The sequence below is a fragment of the Centroberyx gerrardi genome, chromosome 6, assembly GCF_048128805.1.
Source record: "Centroberyx gerrardi isolate f3 chromosome 6, fCenGer3.hap1.cur.20231027, whole genome shotgun sequence".
Classification (NCBI taxonomy): domain Eukaryota; kingdom Metazoa; phylum Chordata; class Actinopteri; order Beryciformes; family Berycidae; genus Centroberyx; species Centroberyx gerrardi.
The window spans coordinates 10,242,114-10,270,099 of record NC_136002.1 but is presented as its reverse complement, the minus strand read 5'-3'; the positions used below and the strand labels follow the sequence as shown (position 1 = coordinate 10,270,099).

The following is a 27,986-nucleotide window of genomic DNA, read 5'->3' as shown; positions in this document are numbered from 1 at the left end:
TGTCCGCACCCCCAATCAGTGGCCCACCCACCTGTGTTTATTAGCGGCTCTGCGGGCGGCATGGCGGCTTTCTCGCTCTCTCCGCCCTCCGCCCAGACCCGTGGATAAGTAGCTGCAGCAGGCCGAAAGGGGAACTCTGTCTCCGGCTCTGACCATGGCCAGGACCGGGCTCTGCGACTCCAAGCCTCTGCTGGACTTACACAAGAAGGTGAGGACGGTGTTTCTCACTTATTATTCTCTTAAAAATAAAACAAACCGTTGTAGGCTATTCTTAAGTCGACTGCTGCTCAACATGTTGAGCTGGAGACCCCAGTAACATACATGCTTAAACTGGGAGATGTGTGGATGTGCTCAGCTTATTTTTTGATATTTGTAAAATTTGTTTGACCCTCAATTCCCCCTTGTGTTTCTAAATAAATGTTAGCATTTATTCATATGTCTTCCCTAAATAAATGGATGGCAGTGAATAGTGAGACACAGGGATGTGGTGGTGAAATTGTAAACACGTAAAAAAACAAAACTTGAATCAAACTTTTTAACCTTTCAAACTTAAGCAATTACGCCCATTTCCAGCTGGTTTCAGCTAGCACACACATTTTCTTTAGGAAATGTAGGCTACTTTCCTTCAACAGTGAAACTATTAGGTCAAACATTTCAGGTGAGCTGCCTTCCATACAAGTACTAGGCAAACTGGTATCATGTTAAATTGTTATAACACAGTCTACTTTACACAGTGGTTCTCAATCCTGTTCCTCAAATCCCACAGCCCTGCTGCTTTTCTGTCCTATCAGGTAGTTAATTGCATTCACCTGGCATCCCAGGTGTGAATCAGTCCCTGATTAGATGGCTGGAGTGAAAATTAGCAGGGGCTCTGGTTCCTGAGGACCAGGATTGAGAATCGCTGTTTTAACACATTTAGCAATTTTTATCAATTTGTTTCCAATGCTGTCCCCTTGCCAACGACGTCCCACAAGTCACCTGCTTGTAAATTTGAGTGTCATTCGGTGAATGAACAGCAACAAACTCTATTACAATAAACAATCGCTGTTTTGCCACTGTAATGGTAATAATGGGTAGGCTGCCCTTTTTAAAAATGTCTAGGATGGCATCATGTGCTGTTCCCCCCTCCAGGCGGAAGAGAAGCGTGCCCCCCTAAGAACTTGGGCTAATGCCTGTGGGCCTAAGGATCGCTGGCAGGCCCTGGAGGGAGATGAGCCCAGGATGGCCCCCGTCAAGATGGAGCCAGTGCGCAGATGGGTATGCTTCCTGATAGTCTGGTCTACCACCGCCCCCAACACACACACACAAAATATGTCTCTCCCCTTAGCTCTTGATTCTATTACTTGCTCACATGTCGCTCTGACATGATGATTATGTGGTCACAGGAATATATTGTGAGGACACAAAGACCCTGACTTTCATACTCCATGTAGCTGGTGTTCATCATTTGCTGATCTAGGAATTTAAGCTGTTGCACTCATCGACTTGCAGTCATTGTAAGCTGCTTTGGATAAGAGTCATCAAAATGTATAAAATGTAATGTAATTGCATCTGTCACAATAGTTCCATTTACAAATCAGCATGCATATTGCACTGATGACGTTTAAGGTGTTGTCTGTCTGCAGGACAGGAGGTTATCTGTGTCAACGAGTGACGGCATCATCATGGGCTTCCATGAAGACAGTCAGACACACTCAGCTGGCAGTATGCTCAATGTCCAAGGTTCTCAAACTTTCTTTCCACACCAGAGACCCCCACATAGCTGCACATCTTGTGGGGACTTCCATTCCCCACCTACTGTTATTGGATTTGGCTTAAAGCTGTCAGAATGAAGTCTGTAATGAGAAGACTTCTCCTTTCAATGTTCTCAAAGTGGGAATACCTGTTTGAGATCATTTAGTGGTCTTATTCTAGTGTGTATTTTCACAATATAATATTAATTTTGCACATAAAATGAATTGTCATTTGAACAGTGTTTTCAGTCAGAAAAAATGACAGCGACATATCTGTATTTTACTGTTGATGATGCTGTGAAAGATGGAAGAATGAAATCTGCTTGTTGGTGTTCGTAGTTCTCCTTGTCCTCCTTTGCTTCCTGTGTAGCAGATGGGTGTCCGGAGGAGCCGGTGCTTCTGTACCCCCATGGGTTTCAGGGCCTCCACAGCCTGCAGGCTCTGGTGCCCAGCTTGCTGCGCCATGAAGTGGAGATGGCTTTGGAGAAACTGAACCTCATCTGGGACCGGACGTACGCCTGGGACATCTTCTTGGACATGATGGTGAGACCTCAGAAGCTCTTAACTTCTGCTTAATATCTATGCAACAATGCGTGGATGGAAGTTCATATAAGATGCACAATTGTGGAATGCTTTATATAATCAGGGCTTGGAGCCAGAAGGGGATAACTGGCATTTTGAGATCTATATATCAAGTTAAAGCTCTTGAGGAGATCTATTTAGTAGTGAATCTCTTTGAGTATTTATGTGATGACATTATCATTATCAAAATAGATTTATCAAACAGTTGATCAAAGTTATGTCCACTTTTTTGTTTTGGCTCTCCTGTAAAGTTTGTTAACCCTTACTTGCACCCCTCTGGCTCCAATCCCTCGATATAATCTAGTCATCCCCCAATTGGACTACTAGTAAACTGCCTGGTTCCTGTAACTCGTGCAGTGGCCCGCCTTGTCTTCAACCTTTCCCAATTGTATAATATCAACACCTGTCTTTCCCAGCAGCTGCTTGCATCCAGTTCAAAGATCAAGCAGCGTCTTGAAGGTTACAAAGGGAATCATGTTTACTGTGATAATTGTCTCACTCAGGCAATTCTGTGGAAGTTGTCTTTCATGCTGTACAAAAATGATTGTCAGCAAATGGCTTCTTCTGAAGGTTGGAAAACGACCCCTGATATCTCCAACTGTACTGATTGTGTGCAGATGCCACCATGAATAATGTAAAGGAGAGGGGCATTCTAGATGATTGGCACAAAAAAAAACAACCTTTTAACAATACCATGAAATTGGGAAATGTCCTTCTCATTTCACTGGGTCTTTTTTTAGTGATTTTAATTTAGATTGTGCCCCCTGTCTGTGTTCATCCTGCAGAGACATCAGTTCCGGTACTCTTTTCCCAACACTGACCTGCCCCGGCCCTTCACAGACACCACTCGCACTGTCCTGGTGGACTGGCTTATTCAGGTTCATGTGAGTGCTGCATTGCCTGAGCCTTTTCTTAATGGGAAGATCAAAACCAAGGCTTATCTGAGAATCCATGATGTTAACTTGAGGGCACATGCTTGTACTTTCTCTAGAATCTTTGAATGAAGGTGAAATTGTAACAAAACAATAGGTATATTTGTCTGATGGCAAAGCATTGAGTTGGATGCCCAGTCAGGGAAACTAATTAGGCTATCAACTTAGAAACATGGAACAAGTCTGGCTTTTAATCTAGAATGCCCTGTTTGTGTCCTTCCAGGAGCTGTTGCATTTCCAGGAAGAGACCCTCTATCTGGCCATACACCTCCTCAACCGCTCCCTCCGCCAGATCAAAGTGTCCACAGCCAACCTGCAGCTCCTCGGTGTGGTTTGCCTCTTCCTTGCCGCCAAGAAGGAAGAGTGTCTCCTCCCTGAGGTAAGCTAGATCCGCCCTCCCCAATTGTAGAGTTACGTTAACCTGGCTGACTCCACATGGCGTCAGCTCGTCCAAACTCTCCATGACAAATACAATCGCTAGCTTGCTGTTGGTTGAATGGAGCAAATGTTCTTTGAGTGTTTCAGTCTTCAGACAGTGATGGCCTGAAAGCAGTAAAGGTTAGTTTGTGACTCAAGGGTCTCTACTTTAGATCCCCAAACCAGCTGGGTAAATCTGAGAGGGAGAGGTGAATAAACCATACTCCTCCCTTTTTCGGCCTTGAGCAAGACTCGTAACCAAGTGGAGCTTTTCAGTGGCTAACAGACTGTGTAGTATTGGGAGAGCTCGGCCATCCTACCGTGTGTGTGTGTGTGTGTGTGTGTGTGTGTGTGTGTGTGTGTGTGTGTATAAGTAAAGGTAAACGAGTGCAGATTCTGTACAGCCGCATGGCATATTCATGGTTTTGCAAGCTACTGCTAGCTAGCTAAAATGAGTGAAAACGCATTGTAAAGCTGCATATTTCACCCATAATCAGACAGGGCGGTGAATTATGACCAAAATGTCTTATTTTTTGGTGGATGTGTATTTTCAATAGTATACATCCAAAAAGACAATGTTGACACATTGTCACATTTTGACGTCAGTAGATGACGTCAAAGATGTAATTCTTTCTGAATACAATGACAATTGTGGTTTTTGCTTGAAAATTTTCAGATAAGGTGGGATGATTCATAGTTGAGGTTAAATTATATAACATGTACTTCCTTTTTAAGTAGATATTGCTCTGTAAACAAGACATGATTTGCAGAAAATGATTTTCTCAAGTGCTTTTTTTCCCCCTGCTCAATTTTTGCTCTTCTCCCAGGTGTCGGGGCTCTGCTACCTGATGGACCACAGCTACAGTAAGCATCAGCTGCTGCGGATGGAGCGCAAAGTCCTTTGCGGGCTCAAGTTTGACTTGACCTACTGTCCCCCTCTGCACTTCCTCCTGCTCTCTGCCTCCATCGCTCGCTGTAGTGCCAAGGTGGGTCGACATTGTCTGCTGGTTTCTTAATCAGACTTGTCAGCCACAAGTTTTTTGTGTACATCAAGCATCATTGGCGCAGCTGTCATGAGACTCATGTTCCAGTATATAGAGTCCATAGAGTCCCTCCTCTGTGTGCCACCAGGTGGTGTGGATGGCTCGCTATCTGCTGGAGCTCTCTCTGCTGGAGGGCCAGTGTGTGGTGTTCCTGCCTGTGCAGTTAGCAGGTGCTGCCCTCTGCTTGGCGCGTCGAGTGCTGCAGGAGCCCCCCACACCGGAGGGGGAGGCTGCCTGGTGTCTGGCCTCCAGCATCCATGTGGGCAGGTGTGTGGACAACCCCAACAGCACTGGGTGGTATGAGGAGGATGATATCTATTTTAACTTGAATCATGAGATGTATTCCCTTTATCCACCTACATCAGCCCTGCCAGCATGTAACACCTGCCATTTGGTGCCCGATCAGTATCAAGAATGCATACATTTTTACTATGGGTGGATCAATGAATTGAAACCCCTAACCCTGGTAGTATTGATACTCTACTCATTGAGCTCTGACTTAACTGTTGCAAAGCTGTACTTTGTAAGTGTCGATGTTCCCTTTGGTCAGGAATTCTTCATGTTAAGAAGTCAGCATCTGTTCCTGGCTGTCAATTTGACCCCTGTGTTCTTTCTGTCTTCCAGTGAAACGGCCCTCCTGAAGATCATGCACATCCTGGCAGGCGCCGCAGCCAAGGCCCACAGCCGAGACACTTGTGCTACTTTTATCAAATTCTCCTCCCCAGAAACCATGCACATCAGCAGCCACCCTGGTCTTAAGAATGCCTCTGGTCTGCTGGGCCTCCCTACTGTACACACCTGACGTCCCACAGGGGGAGAATCGTATTCCAGAGCTTCAAGGCAGAGATACTAGACCAGTGTCACTTGAGGACTTCACTCCCTTGTCAGTGATCAGAGCCTCAGGCATGCTGAGGATTTACAAGCCTACAGAGTCGCCATGGAGACGGGTGAGGAAGAAGCGTGAAAGATTTGGTGCCAAAAACTGTTTGGTCAAGTGGGATTGCATGCGTGTGGCATGTGTGTTTTATGCTCTTATCTTGCAGCTGATTTAGAAAATATTTGTATTGAATGTTGGTCCTTTTGTCATTTTTGGGGATGACATGGGCTGTCTGTCAAAGTTATTTGAGAATTTTTAATGTAAAAATAAAGTGTCTGCTGCAAATTACTGAATTTCTGAAATGTAATTATTTTTGCACTAAGTTATCTGACCTGGATATTTAACTGTTGTCTTAAGTCATCTGAGTCCATTGACATAGTGACCAATTTCTCTACATGAAAGCAGAACCACCTGCTGGCTGCATGTCTGCAGTGTTAAGACACTCCCTGAGTCTGTCAGGGTTCCTACGCAGGTCTGGAAAAGTATTAAAAATGAATTTGATCATTTCCAGGTCTTGAATAGTTTGGGAATTTGAAAAAATGTCTGGAAAAGTATGGAAAATGTTGTGGTTCAGGTCCGATACACACATAATTATAGCTTTTATGTTGTAGACCCACTTTGAGTCCAGTTTTTGTTGATGTGAAAATAATTTTCAGATAGAGGGATGCTCTTATTACCCAGCCACTGTCAGCATGCATTATATCAAATACCGACCACAATCAAATCCAGTCAAGAACATAGGGTCTGGGAAAAATATGGAATTTTAAAATGGAAGCCGTGTAGGAACCCTGCCAATCATCTCACATATTTTGATATTTGTCGCTGTGAAGAACAATCTTCATCTATACAGTGATATGACCTAGTTAGCAGGGGCAAGATGTCTATCTGCGTAAATCATATTGAACACCTGACAAAATCTTCTGTCTGGAAAAAAAAGTATGAAATTTTTTAATTGAAAATGTGTTGGAACCCTGGTCTGTTCTTGCTCAAGCATGTTGGCACAGCTCATTATGGAAATGGTGTTGAAGTGTAGCATAATGTGCTACTTCAGCATGGTTGATATCATTATTAGATGCAGAGAACCAACACAGTTTACACACCCTATTTTTTTTTTACCAGCGTTCTATTGGTTGTAATTATCAGCTTCATTATGTTTCACACCCTCCATTTCAGTGGTTTTCATTCCAACCAAACACTGCACCAGCTGTGAAATCAGCTTGAAAGTGATTAGTTCCCCATGAATGCGTGCTAATCAGGGGAATCAATCAGCTGCAGTCGTGTTTGGTTGTGATGAAAACCTGCAAACACATGGCTGGAGACTACTGATTTATTGACGCCAGTCCTATCCTAGCCACTGCCATGTCCTATTCTTTGTTGCGGCAATGATTCAATTCCCTCACTGGGGTCAAATTAACTTATCCGATGTGCTCTACACAGCTCGAGATAAAACGGGTGTTGAAGCAAGCCAAACATGCCTTTGTGTCTACAAATGTCGACATGCAGATGGGCGTTTATTTCTCCATGCTTGGATCAGGTCATTTTCTAAAGTGGAGACCTTTGACAAAAATTACGGTTATTAAAGCTGTTCGATAATAAGGTTTAAAAAGGATTTCTTTTAAAACATGTGTGCAGCAGGAAGTAACTGGCAAATAAATACACACAAAAAAGTCACATAAGCACATGGCATGAGGTGTTGAAGTCACATGACTTGTTGAGATGTAATCACTGAGTGATTACATAGAAGACGGAGAAGACGGTGTTCCCAGCAGTTTACAGTGATTCCCCTTCCCCTGCTTGTGAGGTGGAGCAAGTTGGTTTGTCCATAAAGCGCTGAGGAACCGTTTTTAACACAGCATTATAGGCTGGGGACAGATGATGTCTCAGACCCCCTCCTCTGTTTAGTGAGGGTCGTTCCACTTTGACATAGATGGCCTCCTTGACACCTCTTTCAAACCACCCATCTTCTCTGTCCAAGATGTGTACATCATGGTCGTGAAAACTGTTCCTTTTGTTGTTAGTGGGTGTAGACTGCTGAGTCTTGTCCAGAGGAGTTTGCTCGCCTGTGTTGGGACAGGCGTCTACTGAGCGGCTGTTTGGTTTCCCCAATATAGAGATCTTTGCACTCCTCACTGCATTTGACTGCATATACCAGGTTGCTCTTTTGATGTTTGGGAATCTGGTCCTTAGGATGGACCAAACGCTGTCTCAGTGTGTTCTTAGGTTTTAAATACACAGGGATGTTGTGCTTGGAGAAAACCCTTCGAAACTTCTCAGAAAGCCCAGCCACATATGGAATAACAACATGATTTCTTCTGACATTACGATCCATTTCCATTTTTCCTGGTTGTGTAGACTCCTTTTTGTATTTTGTGTGTGTTTTAATAAAGGCCCACTCCGGATAGCCACAATGTTTCAGTGCTTGTTTTATATGATTCTGTTCCTTGTCTCTAGCCTCAGGGTTTGTGGGTACAGTCTCCGCCTGGTGTTGCAGGGTGCGGATCACTCCCAGTTTATGCTCAAGTGGATGGTGAGAGTCAAACATGAGGTACTGGTCGGTGTGGGTTGGCTTCCGGAAGACCTCAACCTGAAGCTTTCCCCCTTCCCTCATATTTATCCCACAGTCTAAGAATGGGAGTTGGTTTTCCCTCATCTCTTCTTTTGTGAACTTTGATGTTATTATCCACTGAATTGATGTGGTCAGTAAAGGGACCGATTTCATGGGTCTTGATCTTCACCCAGGTGTCATCCACATACCTGAACCAATGGCTCGGAGCAACTCCCCTGTAGGTATCCAACGCCTTCCTCTCCACTTCTTCCATGTAGATTGGCCACAATGGGAGACACTGTGTAAAGATGGAGGGGGAAGGGGCATCACTGTAAGCTGCTGGGAACACCATCTTCTCTGGCAAACACACACTCAGTGATTACATCTCAACAAGTCATGTGACTTCAACACCTCATGCCATGTGCTTATCATGTGACTTTTTTGTGTGTATTTATTTGCCAGAGTTACTTCCTGCTGCACTCATTACAACTGATGATGGTGTTTGGATGAACACTGAAACGTGTTGTTTTGTACTTTTTAGTCCAGTGTTTTAAAATAAATCCTTTTTAAACCTTCTATCACCTGGATGTTTTGAATTTACACAGACGTTCGATAATAACTTACTGACTCTTTTGTTTGCTTCTGCCACTACGGCTGTCCCGCCCCTACATGTGCACTCGTCCACGATTGGCTGTCGGTATTAGCGACGTTAACCAATGGGCTTTCAGCTCGTGCAGGGGAACAGCGTGTTTTGTAGCTGGTAGTTGGTCCAACAGGCGACCGTAAGTTCAGGTAAGGACAAACTGTTATCAACCCGACGTTTCGTGATGTCATCGACGGGTGAGTTTGGGTCGGTCCTGGTCATGCACACAGGATCGATTGCCAGAACCAATCGATTTTGATATCCTAATTTATTTTTTTATTTTTTTTTATAAATATATATTTTTTGCTTTTCAACGTCGGGTCGTCAAATCTCAGGGCGGCGTCAAGCCGGCAGAGACGGACAGAATAACACCGGGAATTTAAAATAAAAGCGTACCATTCACACTTTTGGGAAAGTATTTAGGTAAGTACTGGTTTGTATAGGACAAATAAACTTTCAAACAGGGCATTTGGGGAAATTTGTTTTCATTTAGGCTACTTCTGATTGCTCTTTAAAACACTTGAGTACTTTGTATTATTCTAAAATCGTGACGACGCATTGTCTTCACTATGCTTTATTTTGGAAATGTTAACCGGAATTGCTGTTTTTTTCATTCTGGGGAACTTGACACTAGTAAATCTCACTCAATTCCTTTATTACTGTAGTATAGGAAGCCGACAGGGACTGGAAGAGGAGAATGAAGTGTTTTCAGAGGCGGTCGGACAGTTAACACCGTAAATATGATCCTCCAGCCGCTCCAGGCTTAGCCTAATGCTCCGTGTCCGACAACTGGGTGAGAGGGGGCTCACGACCTTTCACTAGAAATAACTGCCTAGGCCTATTTGACGTTTGGAGGTAGGTTTTCCGTTCTTTATAATTTACTTAATAATAAATATAATGGATTTGAATAGCCGTGATATAACTGTGCCTACTTAAGGCACAAAAACACTTTGCTTATTAATTCCTTCTGTCTTTGATAAGTTTTCCATATTTAGAGAGTTGTGTTTTTTTTTTTTTTTTTCAACAGCCGACCAATGTCTCTCCGTTTTCAACCGCTTTTTTTTTTTTGCTGTGTGTCCTTATACAACCTTATAGGTGTTTACGAGCAATGTGAGAGGAAGTCTGTGTAATGGGGAGGGCTGGACTCAAAGTTATAGGTTACATAATATGGGGTAGGGGAGGAGCGCCTGTGAGATTGCAGCTGGGAGCGAGTAGTGTTGCCTTCAAATGCTGTCGGAAATATCGAGTGCACGCGTACATGAACGACGCAAAAAGTGTGAAACGAAGAGGGACATATGATGAGTTGCCGAGATGTGACGCTTAGCCGATAGCAGGTGGAGAGCATGAAACTCGTATAAACAATTTATCATAAAGGTGATGTTTACAACATATGGCAAACAAATGAAAAAGTCAGTTAGGCTACTTGCCCATTGCACATTTCCTCGTTTTCGTTATACCGCTGAAGAGTAGGCTGTGTCACATAAACATAAATCAACAGCCACCATAAAAACAATTTAGTTATAGGTCCCATTGTTTTAGCTGAACAAAAGGCGATTATCAATTTCATGGATGTCAAGTCGATTCTTGTCTCGTGCTGGTCGTTTTCCTCGATGCTGATTAGACTGTTGCTGTTTGTTCTCAATGAACTGGGACTTCCCATTCGTCCGATGCATGTTCAGCTGGCAATTCAACCTCCGGGATCTTCATCCGCCCTCCGTCTTTGTCTTCTTTTGTTTTTGGAATCGTACATTGGCCGTCAGATGTGGCGCCAGACGCCTAATCATAAGAACACAACAAAAACGCAAACTGAGAAAGACCCCAAACCATCTGAATGCTGCAAACATTTACAATTTTCGCAATTGGGAGTATAGGATTATCGAGGACCATTTGAAGGCAGCACAGAGACATGCCTCTGTCAGATAGCCTATTCCTGTTCGCATTCCTTCCCACCTCTTCACAAAAAACAAACTTATGAGCAGGCTAGAATTGATCGTCCATGCTTTGTATCCATTCATATTCATTTTGCTCTATTATCGAAGATATTTTAAAAGTGACCCTTCTCAAGCAGTTTCTCACAGGCCGGTAGGGTGTATTTTAGCTGACACTAAATAGGCTATGGGGACGCATATGGAGCGGGTGTAGCCGTTTTGGCTGCAACGTATATGTTGACAGTCAAGCTTGGCGCATACTGTGTGTGTGTGTGTGTGTGTGTGTGTGAGAGAGAGAGAGAGAGAATAAATAAACGCTCCTAACCCTGGCTTTTGGGCAAGATGTGAGACAAGAAGTGCACAGATTCCTGTAATAACTTCCACCGTCTGCTCCATGTCTGCACTGTCTGGCTGACCCGACATAAACTCTTCCCAAGCACATCACTAACGTCTTTGCCACTGTAAATAGTGTCTCATACTACATGGTTTAATTCGTGGCATAGTCATTTAGCTCAGCCGCTTCAAGTGAGCACGCATATACCTAACAAGTCCAATATATTTTTTTGTGCCTAGATAAGTCTGTGGCTAAGGGCCAGGGGTTGAGAGGGAGAGGTCAGCTGTCGCACACAACACATGGGTCCATATGAGTGCGTGCGCGCATGTGCATGGGAGAAAGATGTAGAGGGTATTTCAGTGGACTCAAAATACACAGAGGTGACAGAAGCGGGTTACAGTCTGAGAGGATTGAGCGAAATGGAGGAGAAGCCAAATAAGACATCGTGGAGGCCTATGTTCAAAACAGCGTGAACGCATTACCCCTGTCAATGCACGGTGGGCGCGCGCACAGACACATGCTCCAGTCCAGTGAAGCCTACTACTTGGCCTATGCCACCTTACGCTGCCCTTGTTTTATTATCGTGTTTTTACATGTATTTGTGTCCTGTTTTCTGAAAAGCACTTTGTGACAAACCTGTTTTTTAATAAAATTGACTCTACATGTAGAGTTGGATCATCGTCTCCAGATACACGTCACTCAAATTCAAATATGTACAATTCCTCTGATCAAACAAAAGCCATGATCCTATTGTGTAACCGTCTCGTCACCAAGGAGAGGCACTGGGACCATATGCATTTACAGCTGTTTATTGCTCAGTGCCTTATTGAAGATGCGTGGCCGCCATGGAAAAGAGTGACCTGTTGTCAATATTGTACAATGTACATAGAAACCAGTTGCTGAGTAGAGAAGCTCGTGTCGGATCTAGTCTTGGTCTTGGTCATGGGTCCTGAACTTCTTGAAGTTCCTATTGGTTCATTCATTATTTTTATTAGTTTTTATTTTTCTACTTATTTCAATTTCAGTTTAGTTGTAGTTAGTTTTCAATGTGGCTTCGGTAGTGTTTTTTTTTTATTATATATATTTTTTAATTTTATTTACAAGTTTTAGAAGTAGGCTAGACAAGATGGTTTCAGTTGTTTTTTTTCTTCAGCCTACTTTTTTATTTCAGTTTACAACAATGTTTTTAACACCTGTTTTATCTTTGTTTTATGTTTAGTTTACTATAATAACTTCGCTGCCCACAATTTGACAAACCTGATAAGGCAATAGGCTACCAGGTCAGTGATTTTCCTCTAGCAGAAGGCATTCCTGCTGTGGTTTGGCAACTCTCCGTGGCATTTTCTTCCTGAAAGTATTTTGTAACATTTGTTCAAGGAGTTATTTGATACAGCAAGCTGATGGTAGTGTATGATGAATATAGAATAAAAAAAAAAAGATTAAGATTAAAGATTAAATTCTTGGTCTCATACAAGACTGAGCTCGTTAACCTTTGTCTTGAACTTGTTTCAGTTTAACGTCTTGGTCTTTATTGAATGATGTTGACAACAGAAGGCTGCATGATATTGACAGACGTTGCATTCTTTTTTTTGCTGATTATTGTGATTGCAATATGAATTACAACACACGTGGACACTGCTTTTACTAGGCCTGCGTAATATCTGTTTAAGTACTTGAAAAAAGTCTGTGTGATTGCAAGGTAAAGTAAAATGAATGCTTTGGATTTGCTTGGTTTGAAAACAATCAAGCATTTTTGTAAAATGTAACCTGTTTTGTAGGTCAGGGATTCTGCACATTTAATACCTTGTGTCTACCTTGCTGTCTAAAAGATCTTTGCCTCCTAATAAAATATCCAACATCTTGAAAATTGCAGTAGGCTAGGTATTTGTGATTTTGACTTAATTTTGCAGCCCTAATACAGAACCTCATTAAACATACAGTATATGGTAATCTGCAAAACTATTTGGAGAAAGACACATTTCTTGATGCTTTGTCTCTATACTCTTATTAGGGATGCCACTTTGGAAACTCTGTTACAGCAGCATGATGACTCACTGTTGGACTGAAGACTCAGACCTGTGATTACTTTACTACAACCATAAACTCCACACTGCCTCAGTTACTTAAAGCAGCCAAGCATAGTGACATCTGAATCTGCACAGAAATACTTGAAAATGCAATAAGGCTGATCAGAAGACCTGACAATAAGGTATCAAGAGCCGGATGTTCATAGCTTTCAGACTTTAAGATGCTACTACTATACTTCTAGTATAGAATCTGCACTTAAATTGCACAGTTATTGTTTTATTTCACATACCAAATAATAGTAGTATGGAACCAAAACACACTGCAATTTGAAGATGGGCATTCATTTTTTTTTATTGTTCCCCATCTGTAAGAACAAAATGATACAGAACTGTGTGTCGTTAAAGCAAAACTGGCAGAGGAATTCTTTGGAAGTAACCATAGGAGAAATGCTCTTACATGTCTGCTGGCATTCAGAGGCAGAGTCAATGTCATATCCTGGTGTGGACTTTCTCATTAGGGCTCGGTATGCCTAAGGAACAGCCTTGCCTGAGCGAGCGTAGTCCTTGCACATCCAGCAAGAACGCTAAAGATAAGAGCAACAGCACCACTCTGCTGGCCTTACGTGGCACTGAAGACACGGCCGACTCCAGTGGAAGGGGCTCCCGCTGCAGCTCAGAGAAAGACTCTGGCTTCTCTGGTGAGTTCAAGTAAATGCGGCCGATACAATCAGAGAACCTGCTCACTCTTATTCTCTACAACTATTTCCTATAAACTCCCGCATGCTGTTGAGCGCTATCTGTGGCAAATGCTCATACGTTGCCTGTACAAGTCAGCAGGGGCTGTGATAGTTATAAAATCTGAATGGGACATATGTCTGCATCATGACATTCACCGGCTGACTGTTGCTTCTCTGCAAGGACCCCCCTCATCAGTGAGAGAAAATATAAAAGGACTAGTGGCAGCCTAAAGCCCTGGGAGTGCCGGTAGACGTTTTCAAAAGCCCACCTGTTCCTGTTCTCTCCCTTTTTGGCCAGTGTCATCCTAAGAGTTCTCTGTATTCCTCTTTGTATCGGTCAGTCTTTCTCTCTCTGCTCCTCTCCAGACAATGGCTCAGACTGGCAGCAGACAGATGTGGAGGACCAGCGGAGCAGCAAGAGCCAGCCCAGAGGCAGCGGCCGCGGGGAAGCCGCGCAGCCGGGCCCGGGCCTCGGGCAAGGCAGGGCCGAGCAGCCCCCCCTCCGCCCAGGGAATCCCATCCGGATGCCAGGGAGCCGCGAGCTCCCGCCAATCTACATTATCAAGAACATGGTGCTCAAAAAGGTAAGAGAGATGCGAAGAGGGACAGTGAGGTCAGGGATGCACCGATATCATTATTTCACTGCTGATAAGGATTCTTTAAAATGTATGTAGAACTCAAAAAGGCTCAAATGTCAAAGAATATATCTTAGACTGGGTGCAAGGTCAACAGATACTGAATTCAAAAGAAATGAGCAGCACTCCAAGCGTATGGACTAATATGTCTTAATTTATTCTGATGATGGCCGAGGGCTGAGACATGTTCATCTGTTGCTACTGCCGTGTTTTAAGAAAAAATATTAGTCCATACGCTTGGAGTGCTGCTCATTTCTTTTTAAATAGAAATGAGATGTACCCAACGCAGTATACACTAGCGCCACTGTACAACAAGACCGGAGTTTAGGAGTTGAGGCAAATGGGGAAATGAAAGGTGATGCGGATGAAAGATTCAGGAAGACACCCGAGACGCAGAGGAGAGCACGAGAAGGCAGAGAAAAGTTGAACGGATTGAATTAAAATGAAAGGGGGGCTATGGAGGAAATAGGGTGAAGAGTTGTAAAGTGAGGATGGGGAGCTGCAAAGTGAGAGTCTGTGGTTGAAACAAGGTTATGACTCACTTAGAAATTAGAGTGCGTGTGCGTGTGTGTGTGACAAATGTCAGAGGAAGGTCAGGGTGACTGGTATGAGTATTGTGTATTTGAATGCTCTGTGGGATCTGACCTTTTACCACTTTGAAGTCTTTCAGAACTTTCACATCCATATGTGACAGAGTGAGGGGTTGTGATTTTGCAATTGCCCTATTCAAGTTCAAAGCTTTGCTAGAAATCTATTATGATATTGACAGATTTGATATATAAAAAAAAAAGGATATGCTTGAGTTTTCATTTGATTGATTTCATTGACTTTTGGACAACAAAGGTGAATTCTGTCCTTTCTCTCTCCCTATTTCATTCCTTTCAAAAACGTCCATGCATTCATATCCCTCCTCCTAATACTTGTTTGGGGTCCTCCTTTTCTCTCCCTCTTTTACCCTCTTCCTCTCTTTCTTACCAGCCGGACATGATCCAGAAAAGAGGTCAGCTGCTCTGGGGAAACTGCAAAGTGGAGACCGGCGGCTCTGGTGGCGCCCATGTGATCGTGCTCCGGCAGCCTCGCCTGGCCCCGGCCTTGCCCGCCGCCCTTCAGCTCCACAAGTCCCGGAAGACCGGCGGCGCAGGAAGGAAAATAAGTGGCACTTTCCTCCCCATTCTCAACTCCTACCCCCGCATCGCCCCACACCCCAGCAAGAAGCCGCCGGACAAGACTTCAGCGAGCGAGGACTCCCAGAACCTGAGCAAGAGGGTGTGCACCGAACACAAGAGCGACGGCTGTTCTTCCACCAGCAGCCTACTTGAGAAGCACCTTCGTCAGCAGCCTGAATTAGCCCTTTCAGGCTGTTCAAACAGTGATAGCCGTTCCTCCTCCAGTCCGACTGTCTCTTCCAGCCTGGGCTCCCCACCTGCCTCCACTTTGTACAACTCCTCTTCCTTCCTAGCAACCAGAGGGCCTCATAGAAACGGCGTCTCCAGCGCCCGCCACCGCCGTTTCCTCAACACGTTAGAAATCCTCAGGCAGTCAGGTCTGCTGGACATTACCCTGCGCACTCGGGAGCTGCTGCGCCAGAGCAACGCCACCGAGCGCGACATCGCCCAGCTGCGCCAGCACACCCAGCTACTGTGCCAGGCCGCCAGCGAGCCCACGGACGGCAACGCGGCCTGGAAACATCTCCACCGAGCCATGGCAGAGTCCGGCAGCTACCCCGACCTCAGAATCCTGCGAAATGAGCAAGTCGCCTCTCGTCCAGATTCAGCGAGTCAACCGGACAGCGTTTCCTTAGGAGACACCAACGGGCCGGTTGCCGCTGAGACCTCAGACCCAAGCCAGAGGTGTCCCGCGTCACCGCAGTCTCACTCAGAGCAAGGCAGGGAGCACAAGGCTAGTGGAAAACCCTCAGAGAAAGTCACCTTTGTGCCTCCTGATTGTTCCACCGGTTAGGATGATGTTCTTCAGTACCTTCGAAGGGAGGGACGAGTTCTCAGGCCTGCTCAGTGGAAAACCAAAAACCCTATGATTTTAGCAGTTACGGTTATTTTTTGTCTATTATGTTTGGCTTTAAAGGATTATCACTGGCTATTTAGGCCCAGTTTTATCAGGATCACACAATTTCTCTGCAGGTCAATAGAAATCCAATGGTGACTGTAGTTTCTGTATCCATTGTACATGTTTCTGTCCATGTGTAAAACTTCCAGTCCCGGTCTCCCATTGCATTTTACTGGAGTAAAGTGTCGCAAATCTGGAAGCTGATCCCTGATTAACTCAAGTGCAACCTAATCCTCAAGCCATAGCCAATATCAAATTGCAGTCTTTCTAAAAAAAAAAAAGAAGGTCTAGGATTGTGAACCACTTGCAGGATTATGAGAAATTAAAGCATCTTTCCCCAGGAGATACAGGGACTTGGTTTACACAGTGACAGCTCTGATATATTGTTGTGTCATTTCATTATTTTTCAGCTCTCAGAGTCTTTTGGTTGTCATGTCAGATCACATCCATTCAGGGTAAAGGTGAATAAAGCCGTCTCTTAATAGAAGCTGAAATTGTTTGTTTGCAACACCCTGCTTCATGACCAGAGAGCTAGTCGCCCCAAAAAATGTAGTGCCTTCAGTGCCTGCCTCAAAGACATTGCTGAACACTGAAGAATGGCACTTGAAGGGAAAAGGAAATGGCGGAGGCCAAATTGGTGCTTCATGTTGCAGGGAGGACCGCTTCATAACATCATAGACTGCACTACACTGGATTTCTGCCAGGACTGTCATCCAAATGCTTTTCAGCCAAGCCTTAAAAACTATTTTTTCACTCGTCAAGGTTTTCCATGACCAAGGCACATTTTAATGCGTGTGATATGAAATATCATACTGAAATTGTTTCTTTATTCAGTTCACATGTAACATTTCACACATCTTGTGGGAATGGAAGCAATTTCAATACAGTGTCTTGAAGATAATCATTTGTACTATTTCCTCTCATATGCAGAATCTTTGTTGTATCTATGTTGACTTTCATGGTATCGTTTTATTTGCACCAAGCCTCAAATTTGTGGTGTTCTGTTAACTGGCCATCTGTTTTACTCATAGATGGACCACAGTTTATACTGTAAGTTTGAGAGAAAAAAGCGCATGCTTGATGATATCAAAGTGATATAACGTTTAGGTGTATGCAGATTAAGTGGTTACTGTGCATGTGGTATTTGTATGATTTTTTTTTTTTTCTTTTTCATTTTTTCCTTGCGCTTTACATTTGATGGACAGCACTGCCAACAATGCACACATTTCTGAACAATAAAATGGTTTATACAATGTTCATGCATGTCTTTTTCATTTATTTTAAGGTATTTAAATAAAGTGCCATATGAAAAATAGACCTCATATGCAGTTTTTCAAGTTGAGTAGTCATATCGTGGTATTTTTTTCCACATGAAACTGTCTGACAATGGCAGTACACAACCTTGATTTACTCCAACTGTTACCATGGGAACTGAAAAGAGTCAGTGAGGTTGTGATGCACAGCTGGGATATCTGGAGTTGACTCTTGACTCCCCTGCCAGCGATTGACAGTCATAAAAGTCCACGATTTGCATCTATTTCAAATAGGCAACTGCTGATTCAGCTACTGATGGTATTGCCTTTTTTAGGATATCTAGCAACTAGAAGCAATAATTTTCACTCAAGTCAAATCTGAGATTTTTGGGGTCAATCAGTCTTGTTCATTCTGCATCAGGGTACACAAACACATTTTGTTTTACACTGAGTGTAGTTCTGGAGGTTTCAAAGAAAAAAATCAATAGTCAGAGGGGGACTTTACAGTGAGACTCTCCCAGTTTCTCTGCCATGGTGACATTAGAGAAAATTCTCTGGAAGTGCATCCTCTGTAGTTTCACATTTAATCATAGGGGGTCTTTTTTTTTTTTTTACAGGAAAAGTGGAGCTATATGTTAAAAAAAAAATGTTGAAATGTTGAGTGTTACCAGTCTCTGCCTGTCTCTGACAAGTGGATTAGCATAAACCAAAGACTTGCATGAAGAAAACGGTAAAAGAAACATCATAATCAGTAAAAAAAAAAACAGACGTAAGTCTTAAATTGTTGGACACATGAATGTGATGGGATCAGGTAACCTTTCTTATTAATTGGTGGTCAACAATTCCAGATCTGCTCCTCCCACATGCTGCAGCTTAGCCTCTCCGTTTGGGGTCAGTGAGCGGTCAAAGTCAGGCTGACACAAGCGATGGAAGCGCTAACAGATGGAGAGAAAACTTCACCACAAAACATTCAACAAAACATGTACAAATATTCCAAGTCCTTTGTATGATCATTTGGATTGACATGTGGGTGAGTAGATAATGACAGAAATTTCATGTTGGGGTGAACTGTTCCTTTAACTCTAGAATGTATGTATGACCTCACAGACTTACAAGTTTCCATGCAGCAGGGTCAAAATGACCCTCAATTCTTCAAAAGGCCTTTTGTCTTCATCTTTATCTTCAACTTAATGATATAAATTATGCATTTGATCTTGCAGAGATGTTAAGTTATAATTATGTTTATTTGTCACTTCAGCTGGGCTCATTTAACCCTTAGAAAAAACTATTCAGGCCCCTTCTTTTTTACTGTATGCAATATATACAGCATGTACACTGAACATTTCTTTCTGTTTTAAATACATTATTTGATAATAACAGCAATTTCTGCATGGACCTGAATTCAATTTTGAATGATTTTTTTTCAAATTAGTTACTGTACGTGGATGCAACATGCTTTTTAGTATTGAAGAATCATTGAAACTTGTTTTTTTTTTTTTTTAAATGTACTAAAGATAAATATACAATTTATATGGGTAAAAGGTGACAGAAAACAACCACCGAACAGGGTCATTCTAGGGTTAAGGGACATGCAGGCTTCCTCACATGCAATATTATTATTATTACTGTTATTATTATTATTATTATTATTATTATTATTATTATTATTATTATTATTACGCGTTTACTCCTCATTGGATTTGAAGCCAGGACATGATGACTTTTATTATTGCATTAATGTTTCTCCTGATATTGAGGCGGACAAATCATTTTAGTCTAGGCACGTTTTGCTGTAATGTTACGGTATGTTACTGCAGAGCCTCTATTCCTGGGAAATAAAACAAGCCAAAACAATCAACTTCCTGTAGACATGTTGTGAAATCTTAATGCCTTATCTGTAAAATCTTTTGAGACATTTCTTAAGGGGCTTGAGTCACTGTGTTGGGCTTCCCTCCAAGGGTGTAGGAGAACACATGTATGGTGATAAAACCTGTTTCACTACAAATACATTTCTTCACACATTTAAAGGAAATATCTTGTTTCAACATAGGCACTTGTCATAATTTGAACTCTGATTCCCATTCCATGAGGTCTTAAACACCAATTCGCTGCTGTTGGATGAAACATTGCAGGGAAGAAAAAGTTTCTCACATCCAAGTTCGAGCCCATGGATTACTGGATGTGTTTTCAATAGGTTTAATCGGCCCTATGATCACGAAACGTGCTCATCCCTTAAAGGACCATGTACATTCTCAATTCAGCTGAGAAAATGAATTAGTAGGTTTTCAGTAGTTTAACAGATACACCACCACCGTCATTTTGTTGATTCATCAATTACAAACAATTACACAGTTGTCTCACCTGACTGAGGGTCCCAGACCCAGTACCCAGCTTCATCACTGCCCACCCTGGTACGAGCAGAATAGAGGAGAGGGCCATTAGCCAGCCCAACATGTACACCCAGTCTGGGTACACGTACCAACGGTTGAAGGTCAGAGGCTGGTACTCAACTAAGGAACATATGAAAGATCCCTGAGGAAATAGTAAAGAACAGTGCGGGATGTGAGAGAGAGAAATATGGCTTTGTAAATTGTTGTAAATTACTATGAGATCGCTTCACCTTCAGGTGTATATCATGGAAAGACAAATGGCTGTGAAATATGCATGATCTTTCATGATTTTGTGAGAGAAGCACTACCATGCATGTGTGGACAGTTCTCCATTGCGGTATATCTCTGTATTGTGATCCTGACAATGAAAGCCCAACTCACCAGTGAGACCAGGGGTGTGAGCCAGAGCCAGCAGAGTTTAAAATATGGGTTGGGACGCACGCCTGTCATGTCCTTTATGATGCCATACAAACGCTCTGCGCCTTAGGAGAGGGGGGTTATATATAATGAGGAGATGTCATTTTAGATGTAACTTTTCAAGAGAACGTGCGAATGCTATTTAAAAGTGAATACCCACCAAATATCCAGCCCAATGCCAAGGTTTCAAACACACAGAGAAAGAGAATGCAGGCTCCATTACAGGCATAGTAGTCAAACAACTGGAACACATACATTCCTCCCTGGGGGCAAGAGCAGAGAGGTATAATTGTCATGGGCTTTTATTTTCTTTTATTGTGGATGTCAGCCACTAACTTTGAGCTTAGCCTTCCAGTTTGAAGTTGCTTTCTCATGGGGTTTGGTGCTCACTGCAGTAGCAGCCTCATTGACTGACTGGACCGTGAGACTCCAGTTTTATGCTCCTTTGTTCTGTGCTGTCGGGGTTTCTGTTGGTCAATCTGGAAAGCATCAGTGGTCGCCCATAATTGGTGTATTTTAGAAAATGTTTTCAGGTGAATGCAATGAAATAATAAACTGTTTCCATTGCATCCATTCTCTCATATTCACTCTCCATCCAGTGTGTAAATATTGTCTCAATCCTGTGTTTCTATCACAAACGATTTCTGATCTCTGCAACCTCTGTGTGGAATGTCCTGTAGAAATCTAGCATTGGTAAATCTTTGTGAATTTAAAGAAACTGTCAGAACTATGGAAGACGAATCTCTTGGAAATGGTCAGCGCTTTGTTCGTTGAACTATACCACTGTCTCATCAACTTCTCTCTCAATGGGACAAACTATGACACATCAAGGTTAAATAATGAAAAGAATAACACTAAATCCTGACCTCTGTGATAATGGGAAGTTGAAAGAAGAAGCAGGTGAGGCAGAATAGGAGGAGAAAGCGTTCTCGTCGTCCTGCCCTGTGCATTACTGCGGGAAACATGTCTGTGATGGATGTCATCACCACCTCCATGGCAACAAACTGTACAGAAAATGGACAACAAGAGAAGAATAACTACATTTCCTAATTAAATGTGGTCTTCCAGAAAGAATTCATGGGCATGTGCATCTTACTTGTGTATCCAGACCCAAGAGGATGATCATGACAAAGAAACAGATGGCCCACAGCTGAGGCAGGGGCATCATGGCTATTGCCTGTGGGTATGCAATGAACGCCAGGCCTGGTCCTGGAAAACATTGAAGGGGATGCTAGGTTGGTTACCCTCTTCCTTTCAGCCTCTACCATTGCCATTTAACCAATTAAGCAACAGTAACTTGGCACAGCAAAGGTAAAATGTGACATCCAGACAGTTTGATGTAGTGGAATAGTAGCCAAATCCAGACACACAGTTTGATGCAGTTTCTGGTCTTTTAGCGTAGATTTTTCAGAGCTCCCTGCCACAAAGCAAGTCACATGAAATCATGCATATTTGAGAGGCTAAGTATCAAATAAAATGAAAGAGAGAGAGAAAGATGGGAAACAGACTGGGTGTCTGTTGCACTCTGCAGTGAGCAATGCACTCTGTTTGTTTGTGTGTGTGTGTGTGTGTGTGTGTGTGTGTGTGTTGTTCCATGTTTGAAAGTGAGCATCCAGCATCGGCTGCTGCTATATTACAAAGATTCTTGCACTGTATTTAAAAACTAACACTGATAGGGTGATTATACTGCATCTGTGTCAATGAGTGTATTCCTGTGACTGATCTCTCCATAGTGGTTTCTGCTGCTGGTAGGTCAGTGATGCAGATCTATAAAGCCAGCATGCTCCTCCTCTGATAGACCTCTTCCTGGTAAAAAGTGTTTCCTTATGGTTGTGGTTTGTTGGATAGGTAGTAAAAATGAATTCAAAGCCAACTGTAAAATCAGCAGGGTTTCCCATCACTCACCATGCAAACCAAGGAAGCTTTTGAAACTGACTTTTTTGCAATATGTACTTTGTCACACTGGCAGTGTGTGTCTATGGATCATAATGTCGGTCAGCCGGTCATTGTGTTCCCCACTTTTGGTCATGTGGGTGAAAGTGTGCCCCAGGGAGGTTGCAGACTCTCAATCGGGAGGTCCGAGTTCAATTCCTGGCAAGGACGCTTCCATAAAATTAAATGTTGTGGGGATGTTAGACTCTTAGGGCTGGTTTCACAGACAAGGATTAAGCCTTTTTTTTTCTTGCTGATATTATGATGCTATGCAATGCACAGTGGAAGACTGTATGACGTCAAACTAGGTGGCATCATCCCAAACACCTTTATGTACATGGTTGCTTGTGTTACCTGACTCTGCCACCTCCTCAATGGGAGTTCCCTGCTCATGAGCCATGAATCCCAGCACTGAGAAGACAGCAAACCCAGCTACCACACTGGTGCCGCTGTTCAGCAAACACAGCCACAGACAGTCTCTGCAAAACATAAAAAACATACTCTATGAACTCACTTTTGCATACAACTGACAATTTTTGAATTCACAATAGCTTAGATACATCGTGTCCACTGGCACATCTCGGCTAAATATGTCATGGCTCATGGTATGGCAGATATATGCTTTATAAAGTATGCAATGCGATGGGCTCTTTCAATTGCCCCGCTCAAGTAAGGTCAGAGGTCAGGCTCAGCTGCAGCACAGCGCCCCCTATAGAGCTGGTGGGGATTGTGTGTTTTGCTCAAGGACACTTCAGCAGGGCGGATGCTTGCCAACATGTCATCCAACTGACAGACTTACTTGGGCAGAGACTTACTTATAGCAGTTGTTGTTGTAGGGGTTGTAGCTGCCCAGCACCACTAAGGAGCCCACGCCCACACTGTAGGAGAAGAAGATCTGGGCACCGGCCTCCATCCACACCTGTTCCAGCAGAGCAACAATGACGAGTTGCATGAGTAAAGCTGTTCACCTACACTGCACACTGTCATCAGTGTGCTGTAATAACTACCTACTACTACCTGTGGGTCTGTGAGACGTGAGGGTTCAGGCAGAAGGTAGAACACGACTCCTGTGACAGCCCCGGGCAGAGTGAGGCCGCGGATCAGTAGGATCAACAACATTACGTACGGGAAGGTGGCAGTGAAATACACCACCTGGAAAAACACATGGCCATTATATGACATTTACAAATATAGTATATACATGGGCCACTTTTACCCCCCAAAAATGTGCCTGTAGTAAATACCTTGCCTGTAGACTTGACCCCTTTCCAGATGCAAAAGTAACAGATGACCCACATAGCAATGAGGCACAGCAGCACCTCCCACCTGATGCTGCCCACCTCCTCAATCCCTCCTGAGATAGAAAGCACTCGTCGTCTACACGGTAAAGGGCAGATGGGTATAAAACGTTATAGTAAGACACCTTTTTTTCCCCCACATGAAATAGTAAATTTGGCCATGAAAAAGGACCTCATTGAACCAAGAGGCTGTATAGACATACTCCCAGAATTCTGTTGCAGCAGAGGTTGTGTTAGTCTGGTTGGTCCATTTGATGGTGCCATTTAGTGCTGAAAAGTCTACACAATTGTCTGATAGGGTAGAAAGAAAAACAGACAATATGTTTTCATAATTGTTTGAAAATCGTTTGTTAGTCACTGAGAGTTTCGCCATGCTGGTGACACTGAAATGCATCAGACTAAGTTGTCAAATATCCATTATAAATGCAATAGCTACAGTGGGAAATACATTATTTTGTTCTTTTATGGTTTCATGCAGAGGAAATGTCTCTTAATGCTTCAAAGTTAGGTTAAAAAAGTTGTGGTGGAACTGTAAAAGAATGCAGACAATTCTTATTCATATTTTTTTCTGTGATACTTGCATACCAAATGTTTGACGGGGCTTAGTTGCTCTCTTGCTCTCTTGTTTCAGTTACATATGATAGGCTATTCCAGGCAGAGTTATGTTCATGCTGGTTAGACAGTATTCTGGGTAATATGGGGGCGGGGTCATGAAGCCAGCTGTGGTTTGTGGCATGTTGGATAATTGTTATGGAAATGTAATAAATCACTTTGAGGGGGTAGAATCTCATTGTTACAGGTTATTAATGCTGTAAAAAATGACAAATGTCATGTCAAGTTAAAGGGGGATGAAACCCTAAACTGAATTTTTTTCAGCTGTTAATCAATGTTCAGGGTAATTCTATGATGACACACGTCCAGCCTTGATGTTGTCTTCCTGGATTTTTATGTGCAAATCTCTGCTTTTTGACACCAACTAGCGGTGGAAAAAATATTCTGGAAATGATGACATGTTATTAGCGGGTATTCCACATTTATCTGTCATCAACTCTGTCATTTACACTCCCCTGAAATCAGAACCTACGCAGAGTAAAGCCAATTAGGTTATACTGTTTTTATTATGTTTTCTACTATACTTTAATAAGAGAAGACAACCTGAATACAAACACTTTACCTGTGTTCCAGAAGTTGTTGCAGCTAGACCAGGGGAGCTCGGCGCTGAAGGAGAACACCAGGTAGAACAAGGCCCAGGCCAGAATAATAATGTAACACATGCAGCTGTACAGGAGAATCAGCTGCCCACCATAGCCTATACCTGCAGGGCAAGATTTGGTACAGTACTTCTGTATAAAAGATTATACAGAAACTCCCCACACTGCAAAAATGTCATCTTAACTTGAGAAAAGTGAAAAACAATAAATACTGACCTATCCCTTGTTTTCAATGCAGTTTTATCTGTTTTCAGAATTTTCTTGTAACAAGAGATAGTACCTTGAAATAAGGTGGATGACTCCACCAGTGTCAAGATGTCACTTGATTAAAAAAAAAAAAAAAAGAGTATAGCCAACATCTTATCTTCAGTCTTCAAATAACAAAAACTTGGCCACCGCCAGATAGGGTGTTATATTCATTTTATGATGCAAAGAACTAGCCTCCTTCCATTACTCTTTATTATACTATTGGTTGACTGCTGAGGGACAATCATAGGCTTAATATCAATGCAAAAATATTATTTCGTTTCCGACAGTTTCTGAAATTTCCTTCTCCCTTTTCCTCTCTTTCTCTGCATAGTATTACTCTGGTAAGCATGCTTGTGCTCAGGAAACTTTCCTCTCAGTAATGTGTTAATGTTTAGAGTTAAATTATAATCAAGGCTCGGAGCATAACTGACAAAGACAAGTTAGACGTATTTACCCTAGATTTTAAAGCTTCTGAAACATAAAAGAAAATATTGTGCCTGCATGTGATGTGTTCACTTAAATATTAATTTTCAACCATTTTTACCTTGGAATCTCATCCATCTTAAGGGTCACAGAGGCCATAGCTACTACTTTTTTACTCCTGTGAAGCACTTTGTGACTTTGCTCTGTGAAAGGTGCTATATAAATAAACTTTACTTACTTACTTACTTACTTTGTCAATATTTGCCTTGTAGGCCACTAACAACCAGGCCATAACTCGGATATGGAGAACATGAACATTAAAGAATCTGTGTCTTTCAATATTTGCATTTAAGTTTGCATTTGCTTCATTCCAGTTGCATTATTGCATACCCACTCATCAGTATGGTTACCACAGTGAAATATATAGAATTCAATCATGACTATTGAGACATTGGCCAACAACTAAATGCTGGTAATTGCTTGTTATGGCTGCTAAGTTTGTCTACCAGCTACTCCTGCAGGTAACCAGTCATCATTTGAAGATAAAACAGTGAAGTTACTGGTGAATCTTGGATTTACCAGATGAAATTTTTGCCCTGTTGGCTACTTTCCCCTCAGTCGGTGGAACGCAACTTTGAGTCTCCAAGCAGAAATATTACAGTGAAGTCCTGAAGTACCTTCTGCCAGCGGGCACAGCTTCCTCCAGCAGGTGACGCCCCCCTCCTGGGTGTACTGGCCTATGGCGGTCTCCAACAGGAACAGAGGTACACCGCACGTCACCACGAATACCAGGTATGGCACCAGGAATGCACCTGAATGTACAAAATGCAGAAGAATTTGCACCACTACAAAGAGCCAAAAATGCTTCACATGTTTTGGTAACAAGGGCTGAGCGGCAGACGTACCCCCTCCGTTTTTGTAGCAGAGGTAAGGAAACCTCCACACATTGCCCAGGCCAACAACATTGCCTGCTACGGCCAGGAGAAACTCCACCTTACTGTCCCACTGTCCTCTCTCCTCCACCCTCGCCACTGTCCTGTCTTTTACTGTACATTCTTTCTTCAACATACCCAAAAGCTCTGTCTGCACCCGCTCTTCCTCTCCTCTTTTATTCCCTGTGTGCAGGTGTTCCAGTCTGGATGCTGGTGTCTCTCTGTGTACACAGTCTGGCTTAATTTTGAACCAAGGATGTACTTATTGACTGAAAGTGTCCCATTTCTACTGCTGTGCAGTCTTGAGTCAGTGGAGCAGTCGCTGAATTAACCAATTAGAGTGAGCTGTAACTTCAGGAAACTCCACCCTGCTTTATTTCATTTTGGCCCCAAGCTGCTACAAGCCATTACAGCACAGCTTAAATATATATAATTACTTCTATAACTTGTTGATTATAACAAGTTAGGACAGCTTTAGGAGGCCGGGGTTTGGGACATGTGAGTAGACGTAGGCCTGCAGCTTACAGTCCAGCCAGAGGTAGTCAGCACCACTGACACTGTTTACATTGTAGAGCTCATTGTGCCATAGGAAGACATGGTAGATGAGGCATATGAAGTGGACAAGGCTTACATATACTAAGCTAACAGCTAAGGCTGAACAGCAGCTGGATCACGCATCCTTGACCTTAACTTCAATGACATACCTGCTCTCATCTACTCCCTACTACTAACACAATTTTCTCACCATAGCTTTATAGCACAAAGGGATTAAATCTACTGGATTGGTAAACATTTTATCTGTGTCTTTTTATTTACTCTCATGTCAGTTAATCTGTTCCCAGTGGTAAATTAGGTAAATTATTTCCAGTCAGAGAATGAATGGCAATCTGTGAAATTCTTTGTCTAATGAATGTTTTGCATGAACATTACAGCATGAAATGGATTGGACAGACTACTGATGAGAAAAATCCAAGTTGATTGTTTCCACAGCTGTGATGTCGGCCTATTATAGTACAAGAAACATAAAGTTTTGATTTCCTATTTAAGAAAAGCTAACTGAATTCTAAAAGGCAAAGCTGATGTTTTAAAAACATACATATGAGATATCATTGTTCAACTAGTATCTTTGTTTAATCATATACATTTTATATAATATTGCAAAACATGCTGAGACAGCCTTATGGTTCGGCACAAAAAATGCTTCACACAGATGCGGCATAGCATGTGTAGCAGTGATACAATGTAGCAATGGACAACTGATTATCTTACCAGAGGTAAAACAAAACCGGTAACCAAACAAGATGAATGTGTGTGACTGTAAAGTAAAATGTGGGATGTATGAACAAATGTTGGTGATAGTTTTTGATAAATAATTTAGCCCAGT

General features: G+C 42.6%; 3 protein-coding genes across 7 annotated transcripts; 2 read left to right on the top strand and 1 right to left on the bottom strand.

The window, feature by feature from the left end:
* The first annotated feature begins 134 nt into the window (after positions 1-134).
* On the top strand, positions 135-5,796 carry ccnp (cyclin P). Its single transcript, XM_071918166.2, has 9 exons — positions 135-208; positions 1,132-1,257; positions 1,626-1,722; positions 2,104-2,276; positions 3,101-3,199; positions 3,471-3,626; positions 4,492-4,650; positions 4,796-4,974; positions 5,332-5,796. Exons 1-9 carry the CDS (start codon positions 155-157, stop codon positions 5,507-5,509), a joined length of 1,221 nt encoding a protein of 406 aa, XP_071774267.2. The 5' UTR covers positions 135-154; the 3' UTR covers positions 5,510-5,796.
* Positions 5,797-8,903: 3,107 nt separating this feature from the next.
* Positions 8,904-17,754, top strand: LOC139926430 (CLOCK-interacting pacemaker). 5 transcript variants are annotated; one of them, XM_078284226.1, is made up of 7 exons: positions 8,904-8,921; positions 9,108-9,195; positions 9,438-9,627; positions 13,046-13,243; positions 13,580-13,759; positions 14,165-14,382; positions 15,412-17,754. In XM_078284226.1, exons 5-7 carry the CDS (start codon positions 13,588-13,590, stop codon positions 16,390-16,392), a joined length of 1,371 nt encoding a protein of 456 aa, XP_078140352.1. In that variant the 5' UTR covers positions 8,904-8,921; positions 9,108-9,195; positions 9,438-9,627; positions 13,046-13,243; positions 13,580-13,587; the 3' UTR covers positions 16,393-17,754. The 5 variants fall into 5 exon arrangements, with proteins under 5 accessions (XP_078140352.1, XP_078140350.1, XP_078140348.1 ...); XM_078284224.1 differs by having other exon boundaries at positions 8,920-8,969; XM_078284225.1 differs by lacking the exon at positions 8,904-8,921 and adding an exon at positions 8,951-8,979.
* Positions 17,755-18,574: 820 nt separating this feature from the next.
* LOC139926425 (sodium- and chloride-dependent GABA transporter 2-like) lies at positions 18,575-26,726 on the bottom strand. The gene is made up of 14 exons (XM_071918167.2): positions 26,576-26,726; positions 26,348-26,482; positions 24,962-25,102; positions 23,991-24,078; positions 23,734-23,866; positions 23,507-23,641; positions 23,305-23,408; positions 22,844-22,968; positions 21,654-21,766; positions 21,424-21,561; positions 20,718-20,820; positions 20,522-20,622; positions 20,112-20,282; positions 18,575-18,685 (listed from the first exon to the last, which is right to left on the bottom strand). Exons 3-14 carry the CDS (start codon positions 25,059-25,061, stop codon positions 18,575-18,577), a joined length of 1,422 nt encoding a protein of 473 aa, XP_071774268.2. The 5' UTR covers positions 25,062-25,102; positions 26,348-26,482; positions 26,576-26,726.
* Positions 26,727-27,986: the final 1,260 nt, after the last annotated feature.

Excerpts from the sequence above, each read along its gene's own strand:
- ccnp (XM_071918166.2), top strand. The coding sequence starts at position 155 with ATGGCCAGGACCGGGCTCTGCGACTCCAAGCCTCTGCTGGACTTACAC. Across the intron at positions 209-1,131 it reads TGCTGGACTTACACAAGAAG|GCGGAAGAGAAGCGTGCCCC; the intron begins GTGAGGACGGTG and ends TCCCCCCTCCAG. Across the intron at positions 3,627-4,491 it reads AAGAGTGTCTCCTCCCTGAG|GTGTCGGGGCTCTGCTACCT; the intron begins GTAAGCTAGATC and ends CTCTTCTCCCAG.
- LOC139926425 (XM_071918167.2), bottom strand. The coding sequence starts at position 25,061 with ATGTGTTACATTATTATTCTGGCCTGGGCCTTGTTCTACCTGGTGTTC. Across the intron at positions 24,079-24,961 it reads CAACAACTTCTGGAACACAG|ACAATTGTGTAGACTTTTCA; the intron begins GTAAAGTGTTTG and ends CTACCCTATCAG. Across the intron at positions 20,821-21,423 it reads AACTTCCCATTATCACAGAG|GGAGGAATGTATGTGTTCCA; the intron begins GTCAGGATTTAG and ends TCTTGCCCCCAG.
- LOC139926430 (XM_078284226.1), top strand. The coding sequence starts at position 13,588 with ATGCCTAAGGAACAGCCTTGCCTGAGCGAGCGTAGTCCTTGCACATCC. Across the intron at positions 13,760-14,164 it reads GAAAGACTCTGGCTTCTCTG|ACAATGGCTCAGACTGGCAG; the intron begins GTGAGTTCAAGT and ends GCTCCTCTCCAG. Across the intron at positions 14,383-15,411 it reads AGAACATGGTGCTCAAAAAG|CCGGACATGATCCAGAAAAG; the intron begins GTAAGAGAGATG and ends CTTTCTTACCAG.